This window comes from Callithrix jacchus, chromosome 12, assembly GCF_049354715.1.
Source record: "Callithrix jacchus isolate 240 chromosome 12, calJac240_pri, whole genome shotgun sequence".
In the NCBI taxonomy this organism is placed as follows: Eukaryota; Metazoa; Chordata; class Mammalia; order Primates; family Cebidae; genus Callithrix; species Callithrix jacchus.
Genome location: NC_133513.1, coordinates 50,787,638 through 50,803,506, shown reverse-complemented (window position 1 = coordinate 50,803,506; position 15,869 = coordinate 50,787,638). Strand labels below are relative to the sequence as shown.

The window sequence follows — 15,869 nt, the reverse complement described above, 5'->3', positions numbered from 1 at the left end:
AGAATCAAGTTTGAGATGGGGCCAGGAGAAGGCCTCAATTAGCTCAAGGAAGAAACTGCATCCCCACAAAACATGCGGGTCTTAGCTTGGAGTGCCATGGAGCTCAAGGAGGCAAAAACCACGATCCCAAGACTGGGGTTCTCATACACGTACTGCCCTCTCCACCTCACCAAGACTAAAATGAGGCCACTACTCCTCCTTCTGCCATACAGTTAAGAGTCCTATACAAGATACTGATGTGTATGAAGGAAGATCCCTGTTAGCACTGTGCTGAATGGTGCCAGGGACCCTCTGTCCCAGCATTTGGAAGCGATCTGGCCTTGTCAGGAGAGAGGACAGCACGCGCACACACACACACACACACACACACACACACACACACACACACATCCGCCTCTGGCCCCGGCCTCTGGCTCACATTCATTGCCTTTGGAGATTGGTCAACCTGGGGAGGCCCTGCCACCCTTCTCCCAAACCTTTCACCCGGTGACATTCTCAGGCTGCCAGCTCAGAGTGAGTGCACTCCTTGAGACCCCAAAGCCCCTGTCGATGTCTGAGTGTCACCTGTCTGCCTGGATTAAAACCCCAGCTATTCCACTGACAGCTCAGTTATCCTGTGTGAGTCCCTTCCTCCCTCGAAGCATCTGTTTCACTACGGAAAATGAGGCAAATAAAGCACTTAACACAGAGTAGTTTCATTAAATGAAATACAGCTTGGAGAGGACTGAGCACAGTGCCTGTCTCCCTAAGGGAGCTCAGTCCGGCTTTGCCCACTTCCCAGGCTGTAGGCAGGGGAGGAGGGAGGGTTGTGTGGGTGGCTGTGTGCACATGAGCTGGGGGCCCCTGTGCTGGGGCTCAGCTGGACGGATTGCAACATGCTATGGGCTGGATGGGCCATGAACATGCCCTCGAGGACCAACCAGATCCTCAGTTACCTGCTTGCCCCTCATTCTAACTAGAGAACCCCAGGGCGGGCTCTCACTCTCTGCTGAGAGCCACTGTTGCCAACAGCCTCCTGCTTACTGCGTATATTGAGGGAGAAGACAGGACCCACTGGAGATGTGAGGTCTGGAGGCAAGTCGCCAGTGGATCAGCTCCCACTATGCGGAGTCTGGGATGGGGGTACACAAATCATCTGGGTGGGCCTGAGACCCTGCATTTCTAATAGCTCCCTGGAGGCCCTGATGCAGCTCTGCCAGGACCATACCCTCAGCAGCAAGGACCTGAAGTGTGGCATGGCAGTTGCTGAGCAGAGTTTGGGAATGTAATGAACAACAAGCACATCTTGGCCTCCCACTGGTCCTGCAAGGACCCAGCCCCACCCAACCACACGTGGGTTTCCAGCATCTGGAGGGGAACACCACATGGATTTCCAGAGTTTCCAGGATTCCATTTCCATTACAAACGTAAAATAAAAATAATGCCACATTATAAAAAAGTTGGAAAATAGGAAAAAAATATCGCTGATAATCTCATGCTGTATCTAAAATGACTGCCACCCTCTCTTCCCAGGATCCCCAAACCATGTCTACAGTGGGTCAGGGACCATCCTATAGGTGGGCAGGTGTGGCAGGCCCACTTTATCATCCTGAAGCATTCGGTGGGGTGGGGGTCTTGATCTGCCCGCCCCTTCTCACTCCAAGAAAAAGATGCTCCACCCTGCAGTGCCCGAAGCCTTCGCCCAGACCCATCCTGGGGGCACAAAGTGCGAGGCAGGGCCCTCCCCTCCTCCCTCACAGGCTGAGGAGGCAGAGGTGGGGTCCGGGGGAGGGGGTGCACATCTGGATTCCTGGCCCAGAGCCTGCATTCCTTCCCCGTGAGTGTGATGAGATGGGGCCTCCAGGGAGCTGTGAGGAGGCTGCCCTCTCGGAACAGGCTCCGCCTTGTGAAAAAGACTGGTGGAGACCCAAAGGCACAGAACCTCCTTTGGGGGCCCAGTTCGGGTCCAAAAATTCCCCACCCAGATTGCTGACTAACCAGCGTGGGCCCAAGCTGGGCCTCTGTCCCGACCACACTAGCCAGCCTTGTCTCCGAAATCCCAGCTGGGACAAAAGGGTAGAGGCCAGAGGACCACAGGGCCACTCATTGGTAGAAAGGGCCCTGGGGAGGCCACTGCCCTGCCCTACCCATGGGGGCCTGTGTGCAGGTCAGCAGGGGAGCCCCAGAGCACCCCCAGGGCCAGGGCTGCCTCACCTGGGGGCAGTCCTTGATGTAGTGTCCTTTGTTGAAGCACAGGTGGCACAGGTAGTTGGGAGGGGGCCGCTTGCTGGGCTTGCGGGCCTCGGAGGTGAGGGTCAGGTCTGAGAAGTGCTCGGTGAGGGAGCTGAGGCCGTCGGCGATGTTGTTGAGGGAGCCGTAGGGTGAGGCACCCTTGTACACACTGTTGCTCAGCGCCTGTGGGAGACAGAGGCACACATGCTGCAGCTGCGGCCCTGGGAGAATTTCCACACCCCTCACACACACACACACACACACACAAACACATGCATGGATTCACACTGAGCCTTCAGCTGCCCGAGGGCTCTGGCCTCCAGAAGCCTGAGTTCAAATCCTAACTAGTTTTTCTCCATCGACAAGCCAGTTAACCAGTGGGCCTCAGTGGCCCTGTCTGTAAAATGGGCCCAGTAACAGCTCCTCCTAGGGTTTCAATGAGGCTAAAATGAGGTCACGAATGGCAAGCAGTTTCTCTCATGCCTGGCCCTTCAGAACCACTCAGTAAATGACAATGATGATGATGATGATGATGATGGCTCTTATTATTTCCATTATCTTAACTTACTGCCACGAGGTAAGAACACAGAGTAGAAAGCAACTTGTCAGATTTGGGGCTCTGCCACTAACTGGTGGGATGACTTTAGCAAGTCACTGCTGACTCAGTTTCCCCACCTTATAAGGAAGGGGAACCTCAGCTTTCGGCATGGCTCCCACTTTACACTAGAGAAGGCTGAGGCCCAGCCCTTTGCCAGGTGGCCTGTAGCCTGAGGCCTGTGCACTCTGTGTGTGAGGAGCCCTCAGCCCGGCCCAAGCCAGCTCTCTGGAAGCCTGAGGAGGGAAGTGGCCCACCTCTGTCACCTCCAGATGACAGGAACCAGACATCTTGCTTAGCTTCAAAGCAACAGGGCCCAGGCCCCCTCCTGGTATAACAGCCTCTATTTATTGGAGTCACGGGCTCCGGGCTGCCTGGTACACTGGAATTTAACGAAGGTGGGGCCTGTGGCGAGGCTGGCAGGGAGGAGCCAGGGGTCCTCCTTTCCTGGAGCAAGGCCAAGGCTGGAAGGAGGCGGCCTCCTCAGGAGGTTCAACAACAAATCTGGGCTTGGGGCTGGGGTATCTCCTGGCCCCAGCTCAGGTGCCCAAGAACTGCAGGAATACGCTATGGACCTTGGGGGCCCTTGTGTCTGATGGGGAGATGGGGATTTGTTTTGGGGAGCCCCAGGCTGATAGGCAAGCAGGATCCCTGAAAGGAAGGGCCTCAGGCTCCCTTCCAAAGATGGGGCGGACAGAGCCCAGGCTGGAGGCAGCCCTTTCTGTGTCCCCTGAGAATAGGAAGGGGAGAAGGGGAGCTGTGAGCTGGCCCAGGGCATAGGGCACTGCCTTGCCTCCCCCAACCAAGACAGATCCCACCCGCACAAGTGTTCGTCCCAGCTCCCGACTGTTTCCATCTGCAGGCATCTGCCACTCCCCTCCTAGTGACACGGTCCTCATCGTCTGGGTGCCACTGCTGTTCTTGGTGTGACCACAGCCCTTTCCTTCTGGGCCTCTGTTCCCTCTCGTGTGCATCTGGACCAGAACCTGGGATGTGGAAGGAAAGACACAGACACCACCTCTGGGGCAGGCCAGCCCAGCACCCAGTCACCTAGAGTGACTGGGAAGGATCTCAATGGGTCCTACTGACTGTATCTTCTCCATCACTGCCCCGCCCAACCGCCAAACCCAGGACCAGTGGAAGATTCCACACCGACTTGCGTTCAGCCTAGGGGCACTCCAGCTCTCAGACGAGCCCAAGATAGAGCAGTCCACCCTGAGAAGCAGAGTCACCTATCCCTGGAGCAATGGGAGCCAATGGAGGGCGACCTTCCAGGGCATGGGGAGGGTTCCCATGAAAACTGGATCAGAGGATAACAGTGACATAGACCAAGCTCTTACTGTGACTCCATCACTGGAAATTTTACACTTACTGAGATAGCTGATTCTCCCCACAACTCTGAGTCACTATCCCATTTAACAGATTACATGACTGTGCCCAAACTGAGCCCCATCTCAGACCTACCAAAGCAGCCACCTGGAATCAAGGACCCGCAATCTGTATTTTTAGGGGTGTGGCAAAATATACACAACACAAGTTACTATTTTAGTGATGTTTGCAAGTACAGTTCCGTGGGATTAAGAGCATTCACGCTGCTAAGAGCATTCATCACCACCATCCAGAACTTTTTCATCTTCCCAAACTGAAACTCCATCCCCGAGAAACAACACCCTCCTCCCACCGCAGCCCAATCAGTATTTTTCAAGCTCCTCCCGGCAATTCAGGTACCACCAGCCCTGCCCACCCAGCCATGGAGCACCTGGACTTCTCAGCCATCAGGGTGTCTCCTTATCTTGATTCTAAGACTCTGCCCAGACCAGCAGTCCCTCTCCCCCTCCAAATCCACCCCAGCCTCCCAGAGAAAAGTTCATCCAAACAAGAAACTTGAAGCCCCAAATGGTGTGACTCACCCTCATGGCTGGGAAACACAATTTCACAAATAACAACCCTCTTACTTTTTTTTTTCCTTTTTCTTCCTTTCTTTCTTTCTTCTATTTTTATTTTTTTTACCCCCCCCGATAAGATTTAAGCAAGTCCACAGGAATCAGGCTGTTCTGGCAGCAAATTGTCAAGAGGAAGGGGAAGTTCAGTAGGTGCCAGAAAGTGCACTAATTACACCCTGAAAAACCTCTCCCCCATCTTGCGGCCACACTCTCCTGCCCACGGACGGCCCCACAGGCATCCCTGGGCAGCCAGAGGCCTCTGAGCGGGTGCCCTCTCCCTGGCAGCTGACACCCCACCCTTTGGAGGGCTGCAGCTTTGCCCCTGCCCCAGGCAGCTCGAGGCCAGAGCTTCCCTCCTGATAGCCTTCCCACCTCTAGTGCCCTCCAGTCTGTCTCCAGGGAATTAGGGTCCTTCCCCCAGCCCTAATTCCACTACCTTAGAGCCGAAAGAGCAGAGATTGTCAGCTGACCCCACCTCATTCCCACATGACAGATGGGGAAACTGAGGACCACAGGGGCACAGAGACACAGACTAGGGCACCCAGCCAGGCCCCAGGGCCAGAAGTCCTGCTTGGCGGGCCGGTGTGAAGGGTGGGTGGGGCAGTGAGCGGCTTCCTCTCGAGCCCGGTTTGAGCTCGGGCCAGGGAGGTGAAAGGCAAGTCAGCCTCCTGGTTGTTTTCACGGCCTGTGGGGATTGGATGGAACAGAGGCCAGGACACAGAGCTCTGTCCCGTCCTGCTCTTGAGTTTCCCATCTGTACAGCGGAAAATGGAGCGGGGAAGGAGGGCGACCTACTGATCCCTGAGGTCTGGCTTTCCTAGGATCCAGACACCCCGTCCTGAGAGATGACCCTGGAGCCTGGAACGCAGAGGCCAACACTGGCACCATCTGTGCCATGGCCTTCCTTGTGTGGCTGGACTGCAAAGCGGCCCCAGAAGGCTTCATCTGCCAGCGCTAACCCCACTCCCTTCACCATGCCCCCCTCCACCCCAGCAGCTCTGCCTTTCTCAGTCGGGCCAGCCCGCCCTTGCTGCCTCACCTGGGAATGCCCTTCTCTATATCCATCCAGAGCCCCTCCAGGGCCTGGCTCCAGATCCAGCTCTAACTCCAGGGTGTGGCCTTGACCCCATCCCTTCCTCTTACTCAGGCCTTAGGCTCCAAGGAAAAGTACGAGAAGCACAGATCCAGGTGCTTCTGAAGCCCCACTGGCCACAGAGGCCCTGACCCCCATCAGAGACCTCGCTGACCCCTCACCCCACTGTAGCCCAGTCCAGTACTGCGGTTGGCAGGGTGGGGGCAGGGACCACAGCGCAGCCCCGCCTGAGTGACCGGTGGAGCTCTGAAGTCGCTCTCTAATCTCTCTGCGCATGAGGCCTCCTCATCTCTCCCACAAGGCTGGACATCTCTGAAGGTAAAGGCTCTGCTGCCCTCCGTTGCCCCACTGCCTGCCCTAGGTGCAGATGGTCACTGGCAGGGAAGGGTAACAGATGCCCTAGGTCCCCTCATTTCCACGGGCCTAGTGGAGGGGCACTCCCACCTTAGATGAGGCTGCTCTGGGCACTGGTGCAAGGCAGCCCCACTTATGCAATGAGTGGAAGCCCCTGGGCCATCTAGGCCCAAATCAACAGCCTTAGGAAGAGGCCACCTCTCCTTCCTCCCTGGGTCAGTGACCCCGGCAGCTAGCAGGAAGCATGTGACCCTCACACTGCATCTGGGGGGCCGCGCATCACACTTCTGCCTGCCCAGTTCTGGAACTTCTCCGAGGTTTTCGGTTGGCTGTTGGAGAAAGGTAGGTGGGAAGAGACTATAGTTTGCTTTTTTTTGAGACAGGATCTACTGTTTTTACTTTGTCACACAGGCTGGAGTGCAGTGGCACAATCACGGCTTACTACGGCCTCGATTTCCTGGGCTCAGGTGATTCTCCCACCTCAGTCACCTGAGTAGCTAAGACTACCGGTGTGTGCCACCATCCCTGGCTGACTTTCTGTATTTACTCTTTGTAGAGATGAGGTTTCACCATGTTGCACAGGCAGGTCTCAAACTCCTGGACTGAAACTGTCTGCCTGCCTCCGCCTCCCAAAATGCTGGGATTACAGGTGCGAGCCACTGCACCCGGACTGTGGTTTACTTTAATCATGCCGTGTGTCATGTATCTGACTAGATCCTTTACGCTTCTTAGTTCCCTTATATCTGGCAAGAATACTATTCAAATGGGCATTATTGGCTCCATTTTATAGAGCTAGAAACTGAGGCTCAGAGAAGCTGAGCGATTTGCCCAAGGTAACACAGCCAGCAGGTGTTGACCTATTATATTTAATCCTCTACGTGGCCTCCAAGGCTTGACTTCCCTTATAGGAAGGGAGTCAGAGGAAAATGCCAGGTGCAGACCACTCTTCTTGGCACAGAGGCCCTGTGACATCATACGCTAGGTCTCTCAGCGCTGGCAAGATGAGGGACCAGTGTCTCTGGGCTGCGTGAGGGGTGTGGACACTGGGGATGGTGGTTCTGCTGTGGAACAGGGGTGCAGACGCAGAGATTTCCAAGGCTGATGCCAGTTCTCCCCAGAGCAAGCCTGCCAAGCAGGACTTCTCTTTTCTTCCCTCCCTGCAGGACAGTAGGTAGGCACAGTGGGAGAGGGGTAGCAGGAGTTAGGGCAGGGGGCAGGAGCTGCAGAAGACAACCAGAGGGAGAAGAGAGGGCACAGAGACAGGACAAGAGACAGACAGGAGAGGCAGTAACAGCAAGCAGAATGGGGAGCAGCAGGCGCTGGGAAGGACATGGCCGCGGTGAGGCCGTGGAGAAGGCAGCGTCTGGGCCAGGCCGCCAGGCAAGGCAGAAGCAACTGCTTAGTCCTGCTCCCCAGGCCTGCGAAGGCCCCAGAGTAGGAATTCTGATTCGAGTCCCCAGCCCTGTAGGGGTTCCTTTCATCAGTTGAACAACAGATTTCTTACCCAAAACCTCCCCTATTCCACCCCACAGGCACGCATGCACACACACGCACCCACACTCCTCTGTTTGGGACAAGGACCATTCATCTCCCAAATGAATCCACCCCTGCTCCCAAGGGGATCTGTACTTCCCCCACTCCAGGCCTCTATCTGGGGCTCCAGCTCCCCAGAGTCAAACACATGCGTGTCCGATACACAGAGAGGTGGACACCAGCCCGGCTCAGGGAGAGAAGGAGACAGCCCATGGGAAGCGGGCCAATGGGAAAATATGGCCACACCTTGGCTGAGGGTTTGCAGCTGTGCTCAACCTCTGGCTCTGCTTCTGTTTCCCAGGTCTCAAGCTGACCCGTGGGCCAGGACAGTGCTGGGCTGGCCAGGACAGGCATGGCAACCCCTCACCCAGGACCCCAGAGGGCACCACTCCCTCCTGGAGGGCCGTTCACCCAGCAAATGTAAAACACAGTTCCCTGGACACAGTCAGTGCTTAGTAAAAGATTCTTATTTAAATCACCAGTGCAAGTTATTTTTCGTGGGGGAGTGGGCAGAGAGAATAGGGAAAGGCCCCAGGAATGGGGGAGCAGACAGTGGCATCCCTTTCCTCCTTGGTTCCAACAGCTCCAGCCCAGGGTCACCACTCACCTATAGGCCCTCTGCCCAGCTAGTGTGTAAGCACTGGGGACCGGGCAGCCTCTTACTGCTAGAGCATATTTGTTGAATGAAAACAGACAGCAAGAATATGAGAATCCCAGGACTGGAAAGGACCCACATACTTAGCTAGACTATACTCAGTCTGGAGTACCACTGAGGCTTGCAGCCTCTATGACAGGGAGCCTTGATCTGTCATCCACTGTGAGCGTGGTGTGCATGGTCCTCGTGAAATCACATGCAAACGTGTGTATATGCATGTGCACACATGCTTCTGTTCTGTGCATTGTGCTGGCAGCAGAAACTCTAGCTGTCTTCAGATTCTCAAAGAGGTCCCTAACCAAGGAAGGTCAAGGACCATTCATCAGCCTCTGCTGAAACACTCGTAGGGGACAAGGTTTCACTATCTCCCAAGTCAACTCATTCAAATTAATCAAGCAATCAATCGATATTTTTTCTGTGAGGCAAAACAAAAGGCTAAGAGGCTCAGGAGAGTACTTACATGCTCACAGAGCTGGAGGTGGAAGGGAGGAGGGGAGGTTTCAATTCAAGACACCCGCCCTGTAGCAAGCATGAACTGAGCAGCTAGCATGTCCTGGGCACTGACTAAGAACTAGATGCCAGGACTCCTAAGCAGAAAAGACAAGATTCTACTCTCAGGTGCAGACAGTCTAACTACTGAGACAGACACGCACATTGCTAATACAGGACAAGACCAATCATTAAGACATGCTTTACAAAAAATTTGCCGGGAGGGGTGGCGGGCGCCTGTAATCCCAGCTACTCAGGAGGCTGAGGCAGGAAAATCACTTGAACCCAGGAGGTGAAGGTTGCAGTGAGCAGAGATGGTGTCACCTCACTCCGGCCTGGGCGACAGAGCCAAACTCCATCTAACAACAATAATGAAAAAGACATGCTTTCCTGGAGCACCTACAACTCATCTGTCACAGGTTCACAGTGGCTGGAGGGAGGCCTGCTCCCAATGGCAGCCAAGTAAAACCTCAGAGAAGGGACCATTTGTGTCATAAACAAGCCAGTTGGAATGTGTCCATGTAGAAGTGCAGGGAATGGCATTGTAGATAGGAGTAATACCAAGTGCAGGAGCTTGGAGGAGGGGGACTGCTTGATGTTTTCAGAAACCACAAGTAGACCAGTATGGCCAGAGGAGGGCTGAATAAAGAATCATATGCTGACACCACCACACACACACACACACACATACACACAAACACAGATACACAAACACAAACACACACACAGAGACACACACACAGATACACAAACACAAACACACAGACACACACACAGAGACACAAACACAGACACACACACAAACACACACAGACACACACAGAGAGACACACACACAGATACACAAACACAAACACACACAAACACACACACAGAGACACACACACACAGATACACAAACAAACACACAGACACACACACAGAGACACAAACACAGACACACACACAAACACAGACAGACACACACACAGAGACACACACACAGATACACAAACACAAACACACAGACACACACACAGATACACAAACACAGACACACACACAAACACACACAGACACACACAGAGAGACACAAACACAGAGACACACACACAAACACACACAGACAGACACACACAGAGACACACACACACACACACAAAGAACAGATCGAGAACCTGAGACCTAGGCTGGAGTCCTGGTTCTGTCACTGATTCCCTGAATGCATCATCTTCCTTTAGAAAAGCCTTAGCTTCCCCATCCAGACGATGGGGATGCTGCACGCAGGCGAGGGGATGGGTGCAGAAACAGGAGGAGGTGCTCAGCCCCATCTTCTCTGCTTCTCCTAAACCAGGCAGCCTTGGACCCATGCCCCCATGTGGGGTTGATGGGAAGTGGTTGCAACAGGGACATGGTAGGAAATCCAGTACCCATGACCAGTACCCAGCAACTCCAGAAAGTCTGGGGATCAAGGACAAAATGTCAGAGGCGTTGAGGATTGATAGGATGCCCCTGTCCAGATGGATTGCTTCCTGTCCTCACTGGGACCCAGATCCTGATCCAGGGAAGGGCAAGCCTGGGGACCAACTGCAGGACAGGTCGAAGAGAAAACCCATAGCTGGAACACAGAGGAATTCTGCTCTCCCACTGACTGGCTGGGTGACCCGCCAGGCCTCTGTGCTCTCTTCTGAAAAAAAAAAAATGGAGCTATGAGGAAAGAGACACCATGAACTGAGCACCACTCAAGACCTGGGGGCTATTCCACAAGGGCCATCTCTTCCCCAAGCCCTCCTCTGGATAGTGATAGCACCTGGCTCCCTGCCATTGCTACTTACTGATTACTAATGGCAATTGCTTTCCTCCCTCCCACCTGACTCAGAAGGTCCACGAGGTGTGGTCTTCCCTCTGAGCCCATGCCTGTCCTCAATGTAATTTGAAAGAGGGATGGTCAGGCTGCCTCAGCCAACAGCTTCTCAAATGACGGTCTTCCTCGCCTGAGTCACGCTTTAGCTTCCCAGGGGTGGCCAAGAGAGCTGGGAGCATCCTCCCGAACTCTGGGCTGGAATAAAAAGACCATTTCTCCCAGGCCCAGGGGTGGTCCCCTAAACACACACAGACCACAAAGGCTGCTGAGAACACACTCGAGCTCCTTAAGCCCACTCTCGACCATAGGCACCTCCTATCCTTGGGCAGAAATGGGGCTTTGTTCCACACATCCACACTGGTCAGGCAGCCCGTGGGCTCTTCCTCACCTGTTGAGGGCACAGGTGACACATCCAAACTCATGGAAAACTGTCAAGACTGGGGCCTTTTAACGCAGGACTCTACAGTCACTCCTCTAAGGGAGTAACAGAAGGGCTGTGTCCATAAAGAAGGGCTGTGGCCCAGGGAAAGGCCATCTGTTAAGCCTCGTGACAAACCTCCAGTGGGTAGACCTGAGCAGCAAAGTGGAGGTTCATGGCTGCAGAGGACAGTGCTCCAGGAGGAGCTTCCTAAATGTTGGAACTACCCCACAATGGAGAGGTCTCTCAGGAAGGAGCATCCCTGGGCCTGGAGATGTTTGAAAGAACACTGGCAGGTGCCCTGAGCCAAAACTGTTCTCTGCTCAAATAGGTGTGGGAACTGTCAGGCTGAAGACAGGTGAATAGGTTTTATACTGCAGGACTTCTCAGAGCCTTTACTGTGATAGTGGGTATTGTGTGTCTCCAAGAGAAAGGCAGGACACTGTGTCTTCCAAATGTATTTGACCCTAAAGTCCTTCCCCCAACATTCACAAAGTAGGGGTCTCTGTCAAGTAGGGCCACAGCTTCCAGCTACCTCTGTCCCTGGAGAAAGAGGGAAAGAGAACAGCTGCTCTAAGAATTCAACCTGAATGGAGTGAGACAGCCACATCTCCACTTGAGTTGGGGGGTACAGGGACTGCCCAGGAGGGGCTCTGGGCAGCCCTCCAAGGGGCCCAAGAGGTAATCTTCACGAAGAGGTAACTCAGCTTTTCCAGAGATGACGTTCACAGCCCCTTCACGGCTGTGAATTTAAATTCCAAATAAGACTTGGCAGAGAAGACCCCATGGATCCCAGCCCCCACTCCATCTCAGAACTGCCTTCCTTGGGTATCTGGAGAGAAAGAAGGGGCTCAGCTAAGGAGCTAAGGGCCTTAGGATTTTCTTTCCAAAAATGTATCATTGTTGCCATAGATCAGGTTTTTGAAACTGGGTTTCACAGGGCCTAGATTTTAGACCCAGAGGCCTTTTAAGAAACTGTGCCAGCTGCCTGTGCTGCTTTGGCCTGGCACCCTCACCACAAGCTGGGAAGTCCCCACAAGAATCCAAGTCACCTCCTGGTGCTTGCTCTTGCACCGGGAACTCTGGTGTGAACTCTGCCATCTCTCTCTCTGCTCTCAGGGCCTGTGTGCCACTCAGAACCATTGGCTTATCTTCAGCTTCCAGAGCTGAGGTTCCAGGGACACAATAGGCTTCTGTGCCCCCTTGTCTTCACCACCCCCCCAAATCCCAGCTGCATTCATGCTGTTTTGCTATTGTGGTGGGAGCAGCCTGGGGTGGTGCAGGAGGGGGTGGGCTCTTGGCACAGGGGCTGGCGTAGACAGGCCGTGGTCAGTGGTCAGCATGCAAGTCACATCCGCAGGCAGTGCCACCAGGCCTGCCAGGCCTTGCACAGAATGGCGATGCTCCTGGGCCCCCTGGGTCCCTCTGCAGAGTCCCCTCCAGCCCACACACAACTTGCTTCCTCTCTGACCAGCCCCTTGGTGGCATTGAGGTGGGGGTTGTTTTTTCTTGCCTTCTCAGCCTGTTGCTATTTTGGAGCCATATTAGGTCACCAGCTAAGCCCTGGGTGCAGGAAAGGCCTGTCCTCAGGAACACAGCTGAGGCTTTGAGAGGGTTTAGAAGGCAAAGTGGGTGGGGGGTGAGGATGAGTGAGCCTGAAGCCAGGAGAGTCCTCTGGAAGTCAGCAGGCACAGCCCTCCATCACCTCCAAGGAAGCCACTGGCCTGTGAGCATCAGAGAAGCCCCTCTTGCCTCCCCCAGCCCTCTCTTGTTTGAACAGGTCTCAGACGCTACAGATATACCATCCTGGGCATAGCGGAGACTAAATGTAACAGATGTGTAAGCTAAGGCCCAGAGAGACCGGGTTCCCTGAAGTCAGGTCATGAAAGACTTTGCCCCACCACTGCACGATACAGTATAACCTTTTCCCTCTCCGTCCACACTGTGTCCCTTCATGGGGAAACTGAGGTACACAGCAATGAACAGAAGGCAGTTCTCACTGAGCTCCAGTTGGGATCCTGGATGCCAGAAATTTTCAAAAAGCAACACAACATCCTATTCCCATAGGGTACTCTCGATGGCCCCAAACTCCCAGGTCCTGTCAGGGGAGACCACAGATGGGGAACAAGGCCACCATGGTGGGGGGAGCAGAGGGAGGCTGGAAGAGGCTGATTAGGGGTCCACACTTGACCTGTGGGTCATGTTCACCCTTCTTCCAGGATGAGAAGCTCCCTTGGGGCCCCCGAGAGTGCCCCCGTCAAATCATCCACCATTCACACCCTATGTCACCTTGTCTGTTTACTCATCTGTAGTCCCCACTAGCCTGTGGCTATGAGTCCCCAGGGCCTGGTCAGAGCACAACAAATGTTTGGTAAGAGAACAAACAACTGAAAAGATGCATGCACTGAAGAAACACCCCACAAATAGTCCTTCAAAGTCACTGGTCACCTGAAGCTAGTTCGCTAAAGAGGCAGAAAAGTCTCTTACAAGAAAGAAAGAAAGATCTCCAGCCAAGAACAATTCCACACGTGGAGAGAATGCTTTACAGTTTACAACGAACTTTGGCATACAAATGCTTTTGCCTGGCACCAAAGGGTGCCCTTCCACACTCATCTTCCTCCTCTGTGCCCAGCCCCCTCCCACGCCTGTTCTACCCACACAGGTCAACAGGTCAGCCTGGATAGTGTTGGCCTTAGGCCAGCATTTCATATGTCCATGTCTGCCCCAGTAAATGATGTCAGAGTTGAACTCAAGGGTGACCGTCTGCCTCCCTCGCTCATCTCCAGCACACCCTTGCATACATAGGCTTTTTTCCCCAACCCATTCCAGACCCTGACTCTCCTCAAACTCACAGGTGCGCCCAGGTCTGCAAAGAAAGTGACCCCCATGTGTGTCCTCCCCATAACACACCTCTTGCATCTTTGCAGAGGAAGCCCCCACAAGGGAAAGAAGTGAAGGCCACAGATGAGTGTCTGAAATTCCCAAATGAGGCAGGAGTAAATGGAGGGAGGGGAGGAGTCCAGGCCACGGAGAGGAGTGGCATCTGGGCAGGCACTGGAGACTCCTCAAAAGGGGCTGGGAGGTGGTGGCGATCTGTGTATTTATCTTGCTGGCAAAGAGGCGCTGCCCAGTCGACTTTGTAACTGAATCTACCAAACAGGCAGACTTTGCAACACAGACGGCCCAGGTTTCTGCAGAAGGCGCTGGGCAGCTGGAACCTCTCGCCGTTTCTAGCCCCCCTCTCCAGAGCTCAAGAGGATTTCCCTTTCATTTCCTTCCAGGCTGGGAGGGCTGGGGACAGCGCAGTCTGTGGGGTCAAGCCCTGAGAAACCGCTTCCTATGTAGCTAAGGGAGGGCCAGTAGCTGGAGGACGTAACTGGGGTCCCCATGTGAGAAACAGCAGGAGAAACCCTCTGGGCAGTCACTGCTCTCCAGGGTGCCCTTCGGGTCGGGAACGACAGAGGTCGGAGGAAAGATTTTAGGCCCTTCCAGAGGAGCTCCAAGCAGAATCTGCACTCTCGGTCCCAGCCCGCCGTGTACAGAACGAGTACAGGGTTGGACGTGAGGACACTTGGAAGGGGCTCCCCGCCCAGGCCGCACCCCAGCTGTCTGGAGAGAATCCGGAGACAAACCCTCCTCAACTCCCTCCCCCAACCCCTTGGAGCAGGGCTGCCCCGGCTGGGAGAGGGGGCGGGAGAGCCCCGCCCCGGCCTGCGCTGCTCCAGCCCGGGCTCAGCCGGGTGGTGACGCGCTCCCGGCACCCCGGGGACTTCGGGCGGCGAGTTTGGCAGAGTTGAGCTAAGCCAAGCCAAGCCGGGCCGGGCAATGCGGAGCCGGGCCGCGCCAGGCCAGGAAGAGCGGGTGCGACAGGGAACGGCCCGCCGCGGGGGGCAGTAGGCGGGGGCGCGAGGGTGCACCCACCTCTCCGCGCTGCAGCTGGAAGAAGCTGTTGAGATAGCTGGAGTGCAGGGGCGAGCCCAGCTGCTCCGGGCGGCCCTTGCCGAAGGCCAGCTCCGGGGGCGCGGCACCGGTGGTCGGCTCGGGCCGGAAGGCATCGAAGGCGCTAGCCTGGTGCGTGTCCTGCAGCGACAGGTAGACCCAGTTGAGCAGCTGGGCGGGCTGGTACACCGAGGCGGCGCTCGTGTCGATGGCCGACAGCAGGCTCATTTTGCGGCGGCGGTGCCGGCCCCCCCCCGGCCGCCCGCTCGCGCCCCCCCTCCGCAGCGGAGGGGCGGGCACCGGGGAGCCTGCGCCCACTGCCCGCCTCCCGAGCCCCGACGGCAATCGCTCCGCGCCCTGCGCCCCAAGCGCTGCCCCCAGCCGCTGCCACCGCCGCCGCCTCCCCCCGACTGCAGCCCCGGCGCGCGCGGGCGGTGGAAGGAGGCAGCGAAAGTTGGGCAGGAAACTTTTGGCCCCGCCCCCTCCTCCCCGCCCATCGCGTCCCGCCCCGCCCGGCGATCCGCTATCTGCCTTGCTGCTGACCCCTCCGGCGGAGGCTCCGGGGGTGGGGTCGACGATGCCCCGCCCACCCCCTGCCCCGCCTGGCACCGTCCTCGCCCCGGATTGGCTGCCTCGTTGAATAAAAACCGTCAGGGGCGGGGCGAGAAGGGGGACTGAGGCTCATCTGCATATGGGCCGCCCATGCGAGATCCCGCCCAAGCCCCGCCTCTCCCCCGCCCTGCCAACCCAGCTCCCTGAGCTGCAGCGAGCTCAGGGCGGCCCCGGCCTAATCAAT

At 55.7% G+C, this 15,869-nt stretch overlaps 1 protein-coding gene across 1 annotated transcript in view; it reads right to left on the bottom strand.

The window, feature by feature from the left end:
• ZCCHC24 (zinc finger CCHC-type containing 24) overlaps window positions 1-15,485 on the bottom strand; it is a 63,690-nt gene extending 48,205 nt beyond the window's left edge. The window contains exons 1-2 of the mRNA XM_035267855.3: window positions 15,056-15,485; window positions 2,194-2,394 (exon numbers count right to left, since the gene is read on the bottom strand). Of these exons, the coding sequence (XP_035123746.1) occupies window positions 2,194-2,394; window positions 15,056-15,301 (447 nt within the window). The 5' untranslated portion in view covers window positions 15,302-15,485. The remainder of the gene's footprint in view (window positions 1-2,193; window positions 2,395-15,055) is intronic.
• Window positions 15,486-15,869: the final 384 nt, after the last annotated feature.